Genomic DNA, 18877 nt, shown 5'->3' with positions numbered 1-18877 from the left:
CTAAAGTCTTGCTACAAGCGAACTGATCGTAGTGAACGAGAATGGAACATAAGAGCCGCTAAACTGAAACGGATGTGTAGGATATATTTCTGTTTTTCTATTACGACTCCAGCTTAACTCACCGGTCGCCATGGTTGCTTCCGCCATAGGCAAATGTGCACCCTCAGAGACTGCGGAAAGTACAATGTAGAGCGGAAACACAGAAGCTGATAAGGGGAGCAGTATCTGGGACAACGACGTCGCACTCAGGCCTACCAGGTACTGTATCCTTCGTCCAAATCTGAAACAGAAAAAGAGATTTGGAGAAAGCAGAGAACAGGGTCGGTATAAAGCAAAAACGAAACAAGCAACAGCTTGCGGCTCCAAGCTAAAGGCGGCGCCGAAGTGCATGATTCGTATGCAGGGGATATCGCTGTTAGTGATTAGTGGAAGTGCCCGAGGGGAATGGAGGAGGGGGAAGGGTATCAAATGATGAATCGGTTCTGTGTAAAAGTGTTCTCGAACCCGCTCTGATCATCTAGATAAAAAAATTTCTTATCAATTCATTGACCATCACATTTGATATGATAATACGTACTAATTACAGCACCATGAAACCATGATACCTTATTATTAATTTTTTTTTACTTAAATAATTTGTAATCCTTTTCACTGTGTGTGTGGAATAATAATTTCATTGGCTGATAAAATAAAATTATTGTTTTCTGATAGTTTTTAGTACACCTTTTCAAGGTTCAGAGATCTGTCTCGTAAATTTATCATTACTGTATCGTCTAGTGTGTTGGTCTCCTACTCATGTAAAATGAGTTTTCTGCGGAGAAGTTTCCAGCAAGAAAGCTGATCGTCATTATTGATGGCTGATGACGGCTTCTTCTGTGACGCAGTGTCTGGTGATTGTCAAAAACTGTATTCAATAAAACTTATCGTTTAATAGGAAATAGTAATATTTTGGTTCATCGGTAGGTTGAGATACCTGCAGGTAACCGTTTATTTTCACTGACTACAGCATGCAAAAATACAGAATGAAACGTGTCTCTAGCTTAAGAATAAAATTTGAACTCATGTTACCAGTCACATATTTTCACATTACAGTTTCATTCTCTACGAATGCCGTTTTGTCTGGAATATGTCTTGAGCCAAGGGAACGCAGTTCGAAGGTAGAAATTTAGAACTGCCACATCAACAACATTAAGATTTTTCTGTACGATATGGCACATATACGTTATTCCGTTTTGCAAAATTTTTAATCTGTTTATTTTTTAATGTGGAAATTCAAAGTTACTTTGCTCAACAGCATGTCCTTTCCATAAAGAGGAGACTGATATAAAGGAAATGGGTGTTTCCTTGTAACGAACTGAAATTTCACGTTGCAGGATGCACAAATACCTACTTAACAAGGTTCCTCAAATGAAAAAGTGTTATCAGTATCCTCCACCTCCATTATGAGTAGTCGGTTCGTTAGGTGCCCTGCCATGCTAACTGGCTCAACCTCACTGGTATGACTAAAGGGCAGATACGGCAATAATAACAATGGCAACGTATGGTGTATAACAAGTGCAGATATTGTTACAAATAGAAAAGTGAATGAGAAAGTAAAGTGCAGATATTGTTACAAATAGAAAAGCGAATGAGAAAGTAATCTATTTCTGACAACATACTGATGTAGTTATTCTCAGGTGTTGGATGATGCCAGTGTCAACTAAAATTGTACAAGTTCACAACCCCTGGCCATGAGTTATTAGAACAGCTGGGAGAAAAAATGAGCCGGTTGATGAAGTGATTAAATATACACTCCTGGAAATTGAAATAAGAACACCGTGAATTCATTGTCCCAGGAAGGGGAAACTTTATTGACACATTACTGGGGTCAGATACATCACATGATCACACTGACAGAACCACAGGCACATAGACACAGGCAACAGAGCATGCACAATGTCGGCACTAGTACAGTGTATATCCACCTTTCGCAGCAATGCAGGCTGCTATTCTCCCATGGAGACGATCGTAGAGATGCTGGATGTAGTCCTGTGGAACGGCTTGCCATGCCATTTCCACCTGGTGCCTCAGTTGGACCAGCGTTCGTGCTGGACGTGCAGACCGCGTGAGACGACGCTTCATCCAGTCCCAAACATGCTCAATGGGGGACAGATCCGGAGATCTTGCTGGCCAGGGTAGTTGACTTACACCTTCTAGAGCACGTTGGGTGGCACGGGATACATGCGGACGTGCATTGTCCTGTTGGAACAGCAAGTTCCCTTGCCGGTCTAGGAATGGTAGAACGATGGGTTCGATGACGGTTTGGATGTACCGTGCACTATTCAGTGTCCCCTCGACGATCACCAGTGGTGTACGGCCAGTGTAGGAGATCGCTCCCCACACCATGATGCCGGGTGTTGGCCCTGTGTGCCTCGGTCGTATGCAGTCCTGATTGTGGCGCTCACCTGCACGGCGCCAAACACGCATACGACCATCATTGGCACCAAGGCAGAAGCGACTCTCATCGCTGAAGACGACACGTCTCCATTCGTCCCTCCATTCACGCCTGTCGCGACACCACTGGAGGCGGGCTGCACGATGTTGGGGCGTGAGCGGAAAACGGCCTAACGGTGTGCGGGACCGTAGCCCAGCTTCATGGAGACGGTTGCGAATGGTCCTCGCCGATACCCCAGGAGCAACAGTGTCCCTAATTTGCTGGGAAGTGGCGGTGCGGTCCCCTACGGTACTGCGTAGGATCCTACGGTCTTGGCGTGCATCCGTGCGTCGCTGCGGTCCGGTCCCAGGTCGACGGGCACGTGCACCTTCCGCCGACCACTGGCGACAACATCGATGTACTGTGGAGACCTCACGCCCCACGTGTTGAGCAATTCGACGGTACGTCCACCCGGCCTCCCGCATGCGCACTATATGCCCTCGCTCAAAGTCCGTCAACTGCACATACGGTTCACGTCCACGCTGTCGCGGCATGCTACCAGTGTTAAAGACTGCGATGGAGCTCCGTATGCCACGGCAAACTGGCTGACACTGACGGAGGCGGTGCACAAATGCTGCGCAGCTAGCGCCATTCGACGGCCAACACCGCGGTTCCTGGTGTGTCCGCTGTGCCGTGCGTGTGATCATTGCTTGTACAGCCCTCTCGCAGTGTCCGGAGCAAGTATGGTGGGTCTGACACACCGGTGGCAATGTGTTCTTTTTTCCATTTCCAGGAGTGTATATAAACATACAAACATCTTGTGATATACAATTTTATCGCTAAGCTTTCGTGTTAGGCGGTATCTCAGCTGGTCCGCTTTCTTAAAAATCATAAGAGAAAAGGGTCTTATGAAATGCATTCACAAACTGCGAATACGACTGTACAAGGGCTATACGGTTCACTAATAACATATGAAAGTTTGTACCGGACCGCTTTACGCAGGTGGTCGCATTACCCACCTCGGCCATCCGATCACGCTTCCAGGCCCCACCCGAATTTCCATATTTCCGAGTGTCTACGTCCCATAGTGTTCGCATAAAAACTCGTATGATTCCAGCACAGGGCTGAATATTGTTTTGCTCGTCATACTGCCTTGATTTGGTATGAAATACTGTAAGGCATTGTCTACATTTTACTGTGTGTGTATAGTTCGATGAAATATTCCTTCGAACATGCATGTACGAATCGTATTGCAAAATACTGCCCTACTGTATTTCATGCCAGTGCAAGTCAATCTGACTAGGAAAACAAAGTCTCTCCCTGCAAGGGAATCACACCATTTGAATGAGAGCACTGTGGGACGCAGACAATAGGACAAATGAAAGTTTGGATCGGTACTGGAGGTTTGCTTGGCTGGCCGGGGTGGTTAAGTAGACAGTTCGCGCAAAGCGGGAAATCCCGGGTAGAGTCTGTCTGGCACAACTTATCATATGTCACCAGTAAATCACATAGCCGTTTTACAATCGTATTCACTGCTTGCCAATGCATTTCGTAATTCAAGACGCCGACCACCGTCGGCAGTGTCCGTTCCTTCTGACATGCATGCCTGTTCGAAGGAACATACCATAACAGTATACAGCCACTGTTAGATACAGACACTCCCTTACTGTAAAAAAAGCCTGTATTTGAAAATGTTTGACAGATATGATCAGATCGCAGCTTGACTACTCCATTGTTAGACAAAGGTCTGGTGACCAAATATTGGACTTCAAGTATTTAAGACACGGAAGAATACATGTAGCCTTGTGGAAATGTCGCTATCTGACAATAAACTATACCCACTCCTACTCCGGCCGGCATAAGTGGCCGTGCGGTTCTAGGCGCTGCAGTCTGGAACCGCGAGACCGCTACGGTCGCAGGTTCGAATCCTACCTCGGGCATGCATGTGTTTGATGTCCTTAGGTTAGTTAGGTTTAAGTAGTTCTAAGTTCTAGGGGACTAATGACCTCAGACGTTGAGTCCCATAGTGCTCAGAGCCATTTGAACCATTTTTTGAACCACTCCTACTCCCCATTTACCAGGTAATAACTGCCGAAGATACTGATGATTCTAACATTACGCTAGCAAAGCTGCCTGAAGAATATGACAAGAGGGGTTTAAAATTGTGGAATTATGGCCAATATTTTTCTGTCATGAATAAATATTTTCAGCAAAACACAAAAATGGCTGGCAAATACAAAGTGAGTTTTCTAGGGCAGGTGGATCCGAAATTCGAGGCGTAAGGATTGAACAGAAATGAAAAAAAAAAATCAGATAGCGTACCAACGTAGTATGAGAGTGAGAAAACAGAAACATTAGAATTCCGTATTCTAGGGAACTTCCACCCTGCTCACGGGATGTGGCTTTCGCCTACTCCCACATTTCAACAACCATGTAGTGGAAATCGTTTTGAATAAAGTGAAGAGAGTCTGTCAATTGTAATTGGGTACTCTATTTTCCCTCAAAATTGGCACTACAGTTACGATACCTACTAAGGAAAAATGTTAGACACATTTCAGTCATTTAAAATAACTCCAAATGATATCATTTTCGACTCGAAAATAACAATCGACGAATCACTGAAAAATTTTCTTTGTTTCCTAAAAGACACTGAACTGATTTGAGCAACCAAGAATTTAATCTTGCTTGGATTCCTACGTGTATATTGTTAGATATATGTGAGAATTAGTTAGGGTACTATGAAATAAAGATATGAAAACATGATACTGAGTGCGCTCTTCTAGTTGTTCGGTATATCTAAATTAATTATAGGATACCTGAGCTTGCAGGACATCAGACGAAAACCGCGACGAGTAACACCTGGTAGGAATCATTCCGCCCTTCATTTATTTTCTTTGGAGGGTTTGTCATTCGTCTGTCATCAATAGAGAAATAGAAAAAACAAAACTAAGTAATTGACTGCAGCTTACTTGAAAAACATTTCGGACTTATATATAAGGTCATTGATGGCTCAAAATGGTTCAAATGGCTCTGAGCACTATGGGACTTAACATCTGAGGTCATCAGTCCCCTAGAACTTAGAAGTACTTAAACCTAACTAACCTAAGGACATCACACACATCCATGCCCGAGGCAGTTTCAAACCTGCGACCTCAGCAGTCGTGCCGTACTGGACTAAGCGCCTAGAACCGCACGGCCACCGCGGCCGGCTAAGGTCATTGATGATTTACTGGTTGCAGTGACTATAGTGATGGTAAAATCTTCAGGGTTCTTGGACCGTGTCGTACTACTTCCATACAATCGACGATTCGACCCTTCCTTTGGGGTCTACTTTAGGATCTTGTGGTATCCGTGGTCGTCTGAACACTGTCAAAGACCAGCGTCGCGTCCTGTTATAGAGCGGGGCTTCCCCGTGTTTAAGCTTGAGCATTGGGATTACTGGGTGAAATTGTAGTGGCTACCATTGGTAGGCTTTCTTCTTTGCACAGTAAGTGAAGTTTCCCACGCTAATGCGAAAGAAGTGGATTTATTTGCTGAAATTCTTATGGCTAGCATTGTTGGGCCACTGTCATATTTTAGGGAAGGATCTTTCCAACAATTATGCTCTAGAAGGGTTACTGCTAAGAATTCTTTCTTTTGCTATTGCTGATTCACCCTCAGCGGACAGAAGCGAAACGCGAAGAGTAAACGAGGCAGAATGTTAATCAACAATATTATTGTCCACGGAGGTGGCTTCCTGGACGATGATTACATTCCTCACATACAGCGACCACGTATTCACTTCCTTGATCTCGGGAAATCACGAAGCCAAAAGACTATAGCCTTTCTCTCTACTGAAGTTACATTCGTCCTTAGAATCTTGAATTGCTTCTCTGAATTTTCGTTTATAAATGTTTCTTTAGCCAGCCCGCTTACGTTATTGAAATCAATGTCAAGGGCACAGTTATCGTGATGTTCCGCCACAGCAGCTTTCCCACATATTTTCTGCCTCGTGTGATGTCCGTTTTCCTTAATACGTTCTTCAGTCCTTCCTGTTTCGTTTGCATACACTTTGAAGCAGCCACGCACCATTTCGTAGACGCCAGCAGTGCGGAAGAAATCAGTTGCAACCGTTTTGTGTTGGAAATGGTCTTCTACTTCGTACTTCCTGAAGATAGGGGTGTGTATATCATTCTTCCATATAATTCTGCTCATGCGGTCAGTGACACGAGAAACAAACGGTAGCTAAACTGAATAAGAAGACGGTTCCTCGTCATTCCTATTAGCATAATTAATTTTCGTTCAAAAGCCCTCTCTATAGGCAAATTATGTATGGCCTAACCATGATAAATGACAAATCGTGTCCTTTGAGACTTATAGTGAATGAGACCAACTACCCAACTTACTTTTTAGCAAGTCATTTATCTGGAAAATTAACACCTCTAACAGGAAAAAAATACTTCTAAACTTTTTTTTAGAAGTTGTACGAATAGTGAAGATATCCGCAAGTATCATTCTTGTAAGCTTCGATGTGAAATCTTTACGTACTAACACTCCAGAATTAGATATAATGGAGACCATAAGCTCGAAAGTTGCACCACATGGTTATGAAATTATTAAATTTAGCATTCGATAGAGGTATTTTAAAAATAGAGAAAAGTTTTACGAACAATCTGACGGTGTTTCTATGAGCTCACACTTGTCGCCGGTAGTAGCTGACAATTTCATGAAATATTTCGATCAACAGGCATTAAGTAATGCTCCTTTAAAATCTTCCTGTTTGCTCCACTTCGCAGATGACACGTTCGTTATACAATTCACACCAAAGAAGACCATGAAGAGTTCTTCAGTTTCGTAACTGAGTTTCACTCCAACTTTATCTTGTAGGTTGAGAGCGAGGTCGGCCACCTGTCACTAGATCTGTTGGTGTACCTAACAATACTCTAGGATACAGAGCAAACAGAAGAGCTACTAACACAAATAGGTATTTAGATGCCACTTCGCACCATCACCCAACCCAGAAGCAACGAGTACTGAACAATTTGTCTTCTCGTGCATCCAGTGTCAACCACGACAACGGCCTGGGATAGGAGTTGGATTTCTTAAAGAAGGCAGTTCAGGCCAATGGCTATGATGGGCTGTCCGTAAACTGGGCTTTGAAATATTACGCTACTAGCCACTAAAATTGCTACACCAAGAAGAAATGCTGATGATAAATCGGTATTCGTTGCACAAATATATTATACTAGAACTGACATGTGATTACATTTTCACGTAATTTGGGTGCATAGATCCTGAGAAATCAGTACCCAGAACAACCACCTCTGGCCGTAATAACGGCCTTGATACGCCTGTGCATTGAGTCATACAGAGCTTGGATGGCGTGTACCGGTACAGCTGCCCATGCAGCATCAACATGATACCACAGTTCATCAAGAGTACTGACTGGCGTATTGTGACGAGCCAGTTGCTCAGCCACCATTTACCAGACGTTTTCAATTGGTGAGAGATCTAGAGAATGTGCTGGCCAGGGCAGCAGTCGAACATTTCCTGTATCCAGAAAGGCCCGTACAGGACCTGCAACATGCGGTCGTGCATTATCCTGCTGAAATGTAGGGTTTCGCGGGGATCGAATGAAGGGTAGAGCCACGGGTCGTAACACATCTGAGATGTAACGTCCACTGTTCAAAGTACCGACAATGCTAACAAGACCTGACCGACACGTGTAACCAATGGCACCCCATACCATCACGCCGGGTCATACGCCAGACTGGCGATGACGAATACACGCTTCCAATGTGTATTCACCGCGATGTCGCCAGACACGTATCCGACCATCATGATGCTGTAAACAGAACCTGCATTCATCCGAAAAAATGACGTTTTGCCATTCGTGCACCCAGGTTGGTCGTTGAGTACACCATCGCAGGCGCTCTTGTCTGTGATGTAGCGTCAAGGGTAACAGCAGCCATGGTCTCCGAGCTGATTGTCAATGCCACTGCAAACGACGTCGAACTGTTCGTGCAGATGGTTGTTGTCTTGCAAACGTCCCCACGTGCTGACTCATGGATCGAGACGTGGCTGCACGATCCGTTACAGCCATGCGGATAAGATGCCTGTCACCTCGACTGCTAGTGATACGAGGCCGTTGGGATCCAGCACGGCGTTCCGTGTTACCCTCCTGAACCCACCGATTCCATATTCTGCTAACAGTCATTGGATCTCGACCAACGCGAGCAGCAATGTCGCGATACGATAAACCGCAATCGCGATCGGCTACAATCCGACCTTTAGCAAAGTCGGAAACGTTTTGACACGCATTTCTCCTCCTTACACGAGGCGTCACAACAACGTTTCACCAGGCAACGCCGGTCAACTGCTGTTTGTGTATGAGAAATTGGTTGGAAACTTTCCTAATGTCAGCACATTCTAGGTGTCGCCACCGGCGCCAACCTTGTTGAATGCTCTGAAAAGCTAATCATTTGCATATCACAGCATCTTCTTCCTGTCGGTTACATTTCGCGTCTGTAGCAGGTCATCTTCGTGGTGTAGCAATTTTAATGGCCAGTAGTGTAATAGGGACCCGTGGTCTAGGGGTAGCGACTTTGATTCATAATCAAACGCCACTGCCCAAATTTTGATAAATAATTAGCATTGGCGGACGAAGATTTCCGTCATAAGAAGTCAGCCTCATTCTGCCAACCGCCTTTTCAAAGAGGGCGGAGGAGCGGATAGAGGTTCAGGGCACTCTCTTGTCCTAGGGGTGGGAAATTGCCCCTAAAGGCGGAAGAATCAGCAATGATCAACGACATGAGGATGCAGAAGGCAATGGAAACCACTGCATTAAAGACACGTAACGTGTATCCACAGGACATGTGGCCTGTAATTGAAGAAGTGTCATGATGATCTCTCCATTGGCAAAAGATTCCGGAATAGTCCCCCATTCGGATCTCCGGGAGGGGACTGCCAAGGGGGAGGTTACCATGAGAAAAAGATTGAATAATCAACGAAAGGATGACCTTCTACGAGTCGGGGCGTGGAATGTCAGAAGCTTGAACGTAGTAGGGAAACTAGAAAATCTGAAAAGGGAAATGCAAAGGCTCAATCTAGATATAGTAGGGGTCAGTGAAGTGAAGTGGAAGGAAGACAAGGATTTCTGGTCAGATCAGTATCGGGTAATATCAACAGCAGCAGAAAATGGTATAACAGGTGTAGGATTCGTTATGAATAGGAAGGTAGGGCAGAGGGTGTGTTACTGTGAAAAGTTCAGTGACCGGGTTGTTCTAATCAGAATCGACAGCAGACCAACACCGACAACGATAGTTCAGGTATACATGCCGACGTCGCAAGCTGAAGATGAACAGAATGAGAAAGTGTATGAGGATATTGAAAGGGTAATGCAGTATGTAAAGGGGGACGAAAATCTAATAGTCATTGGCGACTGGAATGCAGTTGTAGGGGAAGGAGTAGAAGAAAAGGTTACAGGAGAATATGGGCTTGGGACAAAGAATAAAAGAGGAGAAAGACTAATTGAATTCTGTAACAAGTTTCAGCTAGTAATAGCGAATACCCTGTTCAAGAATCACAAGAGGAGGAGGTATACTTGGAAAAGGCCGGGAGATACGGGAAGATTTCAATTAGATTACATCATGGTCAGACAGAGATTCCGAAATCAGATATTGGATTGTAAGGCGTACCCAGGAGCAGATATAGACTCAGATCACAATATAGTAGTGATGAAGAGTAGGTTGAAGTTCAAGACATTAGCCAGGAAGGATCAATACGCAAAGAAGTGGGATACGGAAGTACTAAGGAATGACGAGATACGTTTGAAGTTCTCTAACGCTATGGATACAGCAGTAAGGAATAGCGCAGTAGGCAGTACAGTTGAAGAGGAATGGACATCTCTAAAAAGGGCCATCACAGAAGTTGGAAAGGAAAGCATAGGTACAAAGAAGGTAGCTGCGAAGAAACCATGGGTAACAGAAGATAGGCAGTACAGTTGAAGAGGAATGGACATCTCTAAAAAGGGCCATCACAGTAGTTGGAAAGGAAAGCATAGGTACAAAGAAGGTAGCTGCGAAGAAACCATGGGTAACAGAAGAAATACTTCAGTTGATTGATGAAAGGAGGAAGTACAAATATGTTCCGGGAAAATCAGGAATACAGAAATACAAGTCGCTGAGGAATGAAATAAATAGGAAGTGCAGGGAAGCTAAGACGAAATGGCTGCAGGAAAAATGTGAAGACATCGAAAAAGATATGATTGTCGGAAGGACAGACTCAGCATACAGGAAAGTCAAAACAACCTTTGTTGACATTAAAAGCAACGGTGGTAACATTAAGAGTGCAACGGGAATTCCACTGTTAAATGCAGAGGAGAGAGCAGATAGGTGGAAAGAATACATTGAAAGCGTCTATGAGGGTGAAGATTTGTCTGATGTGATAGAAGAAGAAACATGAGTCGATTTAGAAGAGATAGGGGATCCAGTATTAGAATCGGAATTTAAAAGAGCTTTGGAGGACTTACGGTCAAATAAGACAGAAGGGATAGATAACATTCCATCAGAATTTCTAAAATCATTGGGGGGAAGTGGCAACAAAACGACTATTCACGTTGGTGTGTAGAATATATGAGTCTGGCGATATACCATCTGACTTTCGGAAAAGCATCATCCACACAATTCCGAAGACGGCAAGAGCTGACAAGTGCGAGAATTATCGCACAATCAGCTTAACAGCTCATGCATCGAAGCTGCTTACAAGAAAAATATACAGAAGAATGGAAAAGAAAATTGAGAATGCGCTAGGTGACGATCAGTTTCGCTTTAGGAAAAGTAAAGGGACGAGAGAGGCAATTCTGACGTTACGGCTAATAATAGAAGCAAGGCTAAAGAAAAATCAAGACACTTTCATAGGATTTGTCGACCAGGAAAAAGCGTTCGACAATATAAAATGGTGCAAGCTGTTCGAGATTCTGAAAAAAGTAGGGGTAAGCTATAGGGAGAGACGGGTCACATACAATATGTACAACAACCAAAAGGGAATAATAAGAGTGGACGATCAAGAACGAAGTGCTCGTATTAAGAAGGGTGTAAGACAAGGCTGTAGCCTTTCGTCCCTACTCTTCAATCTGTACATCGAGGAAGCAATGATGGAAATAAAAGAAAGGTTCAGGAGTGGAATTAAAATACAAGGTGAAAGGATATCAGTGATACGATTCGCTGATGACATTGCTATCCTGAGTGAAAGTGAAGAAGAATTAAATGATCTGCTGAACGAAATGAACAGTCTAATGAGTACACAGTATGGTTTGAGAGTAAATCGGAGAAAGACGAAGGTAATGAGAAGTAGTAGAAACGAGAACAGCGAGAAACTTAACATCAGGATTGATGGTCACGAAGTCAATGAAGTTAAGGAATTCTGCTACCTACGCAGTAAAATAACCAATGACGGACGGAGCAAGGAGGACATCAAAAGCAGACTCGCTATGGCAAAAAAGGCATTTCTGGCCAAGAGAAGTCTACTAATATCAAATACCGGCCTTAATTTGAGGAAGAAATTTCTAATAATGTACGTCTGGAGTACAGCATTGTATGGTAGTGAAACATGGACTGTGGGAAAACCGGAACAGAAGAGAATCGAAGCATTTGAGATGTGGTGCTATAGACGAATATTGAAAATTAGGTGGACTGATAAGGTAAGGAATGAGGAGGTTCTACGCAGAATCGGAGAGGAAAGGAATATGTGGAAAACACTGATAAGGAGAAGGGACAGGATGATACGACATCTGCTAAGACATGAGGGAATGACTTCCATGGTACTAGAAGGAGCTGTAGAGGGCAAAAACTGTAGAGGAAGACAGAGATTGGTATACGTCAAACAAATAATTGAGGACGTAGGTTGCAAGTGCTACACTGAGATGAAGAGGATAGCACAGGAAAGGAATTCGTGGCGGGTCGCATCAAACCAGTCAGTAGACTGATGGCCAAAAAAAAAAAAAAAAAAAAAAAAAAAACAATTTAGTACCCTTGGAAAGACGACATAGATTTCGATCCGATGATGGCCTATGCCATCTTGAGATAGTAGATGTACTGATAATGATTTCCACATCATCCGACAACACATAGTGTAGAGGCATACCCACAAGAGCGCCATCTGTGTCTAAACTTTAATAGGGAATGCTCACAGCCAGAAGGCTCCGTGTGGTTCAGACTAGTGAAGCAAGCAGGCAACCACTCCACAGGGACGAACTTGTGCTTCCTACAGCCAGCTGAACGAGTTTGAAAGGGGTCAAACTGAGGCCTTCAGAGTGGCGGGATGGATCCTTCGGAGAAGTGCCACACAGTTTGGACGTTCTGCGTCAGTGACGTAACGATGCTGGTATCAGTGGTCACGTGAACATTCTCACACCTGTAGACGAGGTTCTGGATGACCGCGTAGCACAAACGCCCGCCGGGATCGTCGTATTGCAAGGGCAGCAGTGGCAGATTGTACAGCTACCACAGCACAGGGTTTGTGAGTCTAGACGTGTCAACACGAGCTTTGTGAACCGGTTATTAGCAGTGGGATACGGTCACGCACACCTCTAGCCCGTCTACCACTTACGCAACAGCATCGATGTTTATGGCTTGACTGCTGCCATTAGAGGATCACTTGTAAGATGGAGTGGCACACTTTGATCTTCAGCGAAGAAAGCAGATTTTGCCTACTCGCATGTGATGGTGTTTGCGTGTACGATGTAGACCAGAGGAACGCTATCTAGTGGAATGCGTTCATCCAAGACACACTGTCCCCACCGCAGGCCTTATGGTCTGGGATGCGATAAGCTAGAACACTCGTTCACCAATGGTGTTACTGGAGGGGACACGAACCAGCTCTCGGTGCGTGCAGAATGCTGTTAGACCTGTTCTTTTGCCGTTCTTGCAACAGGGTAGTTATGTGTTGTTCTAGCAGAACAATGCCTGCCCACACACTTTCTGTGAAAGTCAATGTACTTTGCATGACGTGCACCAACTTCCCTGGCCAGTACCATCTCTGGAGTTGTCTTCAATCGAGCACGTGTAGGATGTGATGGCACTGCAGGTGACTCATGCGATTCATCAGTTAACAACTTCTACAGAACTACGTGAACAGGTTGTAAGGTATCAAGCAAATCCAACACCTTCCATGAAAACCCTGACATGATAGCAAACCCGGCAATATGTCACATAGCTCCGAATAAATTCTGACATTATATTAACCAAAGTAATACGATCAATGAGTGTCAAATGGAATACCACAGACTAACACAAGAACTCCTAAATTCATGTCATACCTTCGCACTGTGAAACAGATGCAGTTTCGAGGGGAGAAACTGGAACAGAGGTCGAGAGCAGAGCCGTGTAGGCTAGAAGGCCCTACGATAAGAGTGGGACAATGGGACACCCACATCGCCGGCCGACTGCCGGGAGGTCCATCCCTCAGCACATGTTAAAAGATAGAGCCCTCCATAAGAACAGTCTACATCTTACGATAACACTGAAAGGGCCACACCAGCTGCAAGTTTTAACGTGAGACTATACGCATCTCTGTTATGAAGCAAACATTAAAAACATTGCCCCACCACGAAAAATATAACGTTTCTCATTGGATAGACAGAATTTTTTGCAGGCGGAGCTTAAGGTTAACATTAAGACGCTGATTGGTCAGTTGAAATCACAGCCAGATACCTTTTTCTTAAGCCAACAGTAGTAAGGATAAGTTCGTGAGAGTTGCTATCGAGACAGCGACAGCAAGGTGTGCGGAGCTGCGCTGCCCACCGCCCCTGACGCTGCCTAACGACCGACAATGTAATGAACACACGCGATGCCGCGTAATAGTGCATAAGGCTTCACTCAGAAATGCAGAAGTCTCATCTGTTACATCCCCTTTTTATGTAATACTAGTGTCGATCGTCAATTAAACTTTGTGGTATTCACATTTGCTACTTGAAGTTAAAATCCGAAACGCGATGATTTTTCTGTTATATAATTACTGAGAAGCCACATCAGCCACTGTTATTTCTGACAAGTTAAATAAGTAATTAAAGATAACTGCGGGTCACTGTAGACAATTTTTAATAGTTTTCTCCTTTATGAAACTTAATTTTAACCTAGATTATAGATGTGATATGGCATAGGTCATCCTTCTATCCATTATAGAACTTGGAAACCCATTCAGGGAATATTCGTTCACATTTTTGTTGAACGCAGTTGGTTTTCATCATCCTGTAATAAAATATTTCCTTTTATCAATAGTTTAATTTATAAGCAATGTTTTGTGAGTAGAATAAAATTTCCGATGGTAAACTTAGCTGCTTTTTCGACGTTATTTTACCAGCTAACTAAAAATAGGAAAGCCTTGAACCCCTCCCACTAAATTTAGTTAGTATTAAGATTCTTTTACAGGGAGTGCAGTAGAGTTGATGCTGAAATCATTAAGTATTTGATTATATCATCGCTAGTCTCACTGAACTCTTCTGAACTCTACATGTCATGTGTCTTCTGGCGTCTCCTTACCAGCGACAGGTCCCAAGTTCAAACTAGTCATTTCCTTAAAAAACACGCTCAGAGCGTCGTTGCGCGCAAGTGGTAGGGAGACACGACTTAGAACAAACAGACACCACGCAGAATGTTAGAAGGTTGGACTGGCGTGGCGTAACGTATCCCAGGACAGTATTCGCCCTCTGTAGGATCGAGTGGATGCCAGACTCAGTACCTGCATTGCCGCTCGTGAAGGCTACACCATATACTAGTATGGGTGTTTCAGCATGGCTTGATATCTGATACCTCTCACCCGTTTGAGATAGTGATCTGTAAATGCAATCATATCATGTACTCCATTTCACTATTGAAACAATAAAGTTTGAGTGATTTGGAAACCTCTAAATGGGTGCACTAAATGTTTTACGGCAGTCCATCATGCTAATCGGAAAGAGTTCTTAATGTGTTAAGTTACAGTTTGTTTCTCGGGTGACTGATCGCATAAGCAGGATTCTTATGGAGACCTCTTTCTTCAGTAAAAACAAAACAGAAGGCTTTTTCCGGTCATTAAACTGATGCACCAGATTACCTCCACATTGCGGGCGTCTATAAAATTATGTGTGGCTGCTGCAAGTTGTGTACAGGCAGAAGGGAAAGGACTCTTAAAGAATATGTTAAGGAACACGATAGTCATACGCTGCTGTAATAAATGTGAAATATGCAGCAGCGGAAATCACGAGAATTGTGGCGTTGACGCCGATTTTAATAACGTACAAGTGGTGGCGGAGGAAACCAGAGGTTATAGAGGAAAATACCGAGAAAGCGTATTAAATTTCTACATGCTTCAGATGGCTCTAAGTACTATGGGACTTAACATCTGAGGTCATCAGTCCCCTAGACCAAGCTCATCCAAGAATTGCGCCCGGCGGGCGCGCCCGCGCCCCGCGGGCGCAAGGCAGTGTAGTTCAGCGCCCCGTCCGCGACCCTGTGTCGCTAGTGTCGCCATAGGAGCGAGCGAGAGAGAGAGAGAGAGAGAGAGAGAGAGCTGCACAGCGAGTGAGACCGCACAGCTCTGCTTCTGCCCTGGACTGTCCCGCGCTCAGATCCACCGTAAATAACAGAGGAAGCGCACCTCTGTAAAAGAGGCCGATGAGCGGTAAAACAAGCAAACCATTTACCGTTTAGGTAACAACCAGTGATCCTGTGGCGGAATTACTATGCAAAGCTTTAGAAAACAATATGCAAAACAAGAATCCAAGAACATCTTAGTTGTTTTCTGACCCATAGATTCATTCTATTAGTACTGCACATGCACACTCGTCATATGTACAATAGGCGTCTTCTGAAAAGTACATCAGTTTCTTAAATGAACTAGAGTCATAAATATTCTCGTTTAGAAAAAATTTTATATAAAGGATATAGAGTCTCATTCTTACTGTTAGCAGTTACAAGTAAATATTTTTTGTTATACTTCGGGCTACATCTTTTTGTATCCCTTTTCAGAGTTTAAATTGGATCCTTAGTTTGCTGTTTTGTACGTAATAATTCTAGCCGACCTAGTTTGAAAACCTATTAAAAAATAAAATTAAGGTTATGAAGCTCTTTAATTCTTACAGTTAACATTGTTAAAGAAGACAACTAACATTTTACACTTTTTTCTTTTTCGAGGACACGATTTTGTCTATGTTTGGTACAATATTCCGTGAGACTGATAACCACAAAGAATTAGTCAAATTTTTATCGCCAAGTAATGAACGGTTCTTAGTTTTAGCAAGTTTTAAAAGAGAGAAAAAGTGCTCACAGATATATTTGGAACCTAACATTGAGAGAACTTCGGCCGCGTGCTAGTGCAAAAGAGGATATTTCTCTCGTGGAAGATAGCTGTAAAAGTCATCCAAAGGTTTACACATAGGAAAGCGGTCCTTCAGGCGTATATGGCACTGTAGGTCAATCAGCTCTAGTTGAACCACTTGTGAGACGTCGTCTGCCCGAAGGTAAATTGGGCGAACAAATATATCTAAGGCCTGTTGATGCTCACTTATCTCCAAAAATCTGTTTTCAAACAGTTCTTGTAAATTAATTTCCCCCTCGGGTTTAAATAATGCGGACGCGCCGCTCCTTTTTCTTTTTGTCTGCTGCTGTTGACCATTCATCTCGATCCGCTGTAGCCTTGCGTCTCTTGACTAACGACTCTGTGGCACTTTGGACGGCTGCTGGTGCAGCGGTCTGTCGTCCGTACGAAGCGCACGTACATCGGCATGGCGAGGCTGGGCGGGAGGTCCGCACAGTCAGCTAAGCGACAAGGCTCGGCCACTGCAGCAACATACGAATTCGCCCGGGGCGCTGGCCGCGGGCGATCGCGGGCGCTGGCGCCCCAGGGGCACAGTTTCGACGAACCTGCCCTAGACTTACAGCTACTTAAACCTAACTAACCTAAGGACATCACACACATCCTCGACTGAGGCAGGATTTGAACCTGCGACCGTAGCAGCAGCCCGGTTCCGGGCTCAAGCGTCTAGAACCGCTCGGTCATAGCAGCCGGCTAAATTTCTAAGAACTAATGTAACTTCATTAGATAGGACAGCTATAGGTTGCAGGCTCCGTGGATCCCCATCATCAAGAAACTGAATACGCCGCTGCGGTGTGCGAGAAAAACAACGTCCAGGAAGCCATCTCTGAGGACAATAATATTGTTTGGTAAACAGTACCCCTCTCTTGCTCTGTCCGTTTCACTTCTATCCAATAACGGTGGCCCCCCAGTAGCAGCAAGAAGAATTTTAACCAGTAATTCTCCTCTGGCATAAGTGTGGGAAAAATCCATTTATATCCAATGACAATGGTACACCAAAATAAGTCACAATAATTTCAAGCAGTAACCCTACTTCTTAAGTATTAGCTCTTGAATACTTCGCTTACTAGCCAATGAAGATGGCCCACCAACGCGAGCAACAGGTATTTTAATCCCACTTTTCCGGCATGAGCGAGGGAAAACTTCTGCTGTGTAAGAGATCGCGACACTGGTCTCTGACAGTCTTCAATCAATCGCGAATACCACAAGGTCCTGAATCAGAGAGGTCGAAACGTCGACTGTATAGAAGATATACGATGGAACCTAACAACCCAGAAGTTTTTACCTTCAGTGACGACGACCACCAAAGTCTGCATACTTACAATGACTTGACTGTCTCATCTTCCATAAACGGACAACAATTATCATTATTATTCAAATTTTTCAGCAAATTTTAATCTTACTATGAGGTACTCACCTGTCACCAATGTAAAAGAGAGTAACTCCAATGGCGGTGGAAACGAAGAGGCTCACGGAATACACGGTATTTGGGTACAGTTCCTTATCGCACACCCAGTCCTCCTGGGAAGCGGCAGTAAGGGACAGCCACGTGGTGTCGTAGTCCCAGCCATACAAGCAGTGTGTAGTTTCGTTCTCTTCCCCTTGGGTCTTCATCAGGCATCGACTGTACTCTCCGTCTTGTCTGTGGAAGTCAATAGATTTTAAAAGGACCTCTGATACGAGGGTATGCTTATTTGTTGATAACACATGTTGAGTAGCCTATTGTCCAGTGTGGCAACCGGCTCCAAACGATCAACCATTGTTCTATTTATAATGCCAGAAAAGACGCCAGACTATGAAAAAAACAGACTGATAACAGATCAAACAAATAAAACTGTCCAAAAATAGTTCTTTTTATACCGATCTCAGGGAAAATACAAAATGATGAATGCAGTTTCAGACATGAAATGTCAATTCTCTTATTACTTACTTCTCGAAAATATTTTTAAGTTACTAAGAACGGCAGCACTGTGTCCCATAAAATATCTTTACGTAATAAAGTGAAGCTACAGTTAAATGAATGAATTGCTTTAATTAACCTCATGAAAAGCGATATACTTATAGAGTTAGCATAATTCATAGCTCTACCCCAAGAAAGACCAAAATCTCGCCCTCAGTGTTGCGTCGTGTAAG

The 18877-nt window shown here is 43.9% G+C and overlaps 1 protein-coding gene across 1 annotated transcript in view; it reads right to left on the bottom strand.

Annotated features, from left to right (window-relative positions):
• Positions 1 to 18877, bottom strand: part of LOC126251823 (solute carrier family 22 member 7-like) — a 134470-nt gene that overhangs the window by 92385 nt on the left and 23208 nt on the right. Inside the window, exons 3-4 of the mRNA XM_049952485.1 lie at positions 18162 to 18386; positions 123 to 280 (exon numbers count right to left, since the gene is read on the bottom strand). Coding sequence (XP_049808442.1) covers positions 123 to 280; positions 18162 to 18386 — 383 coding nt within the window. The remainder of the gene's footprint in view (positions 1 to 122; positions 281 to 18161; positions 18387 to 18877) is intronic.

This window comes from Schistocerca nitens, chromosome 4 (assembly GCF_023898315.1).
Source record: "Schistocerca nitens isolate TAMUIC-IGC-003100 chromosome 4, iqSchNite1.1, whole genome shotgun sequence".
NCBI lineage: Eukaryota > Metazoa > Arthropoda > Insecta > Orthoptera > Acrididae > Schistocerca > Schistocerca nitens.
Note: the sequence above shows the minus strand (reverse complement) of the source record. Positions and strands in the feature narration are given on the sequence as shown.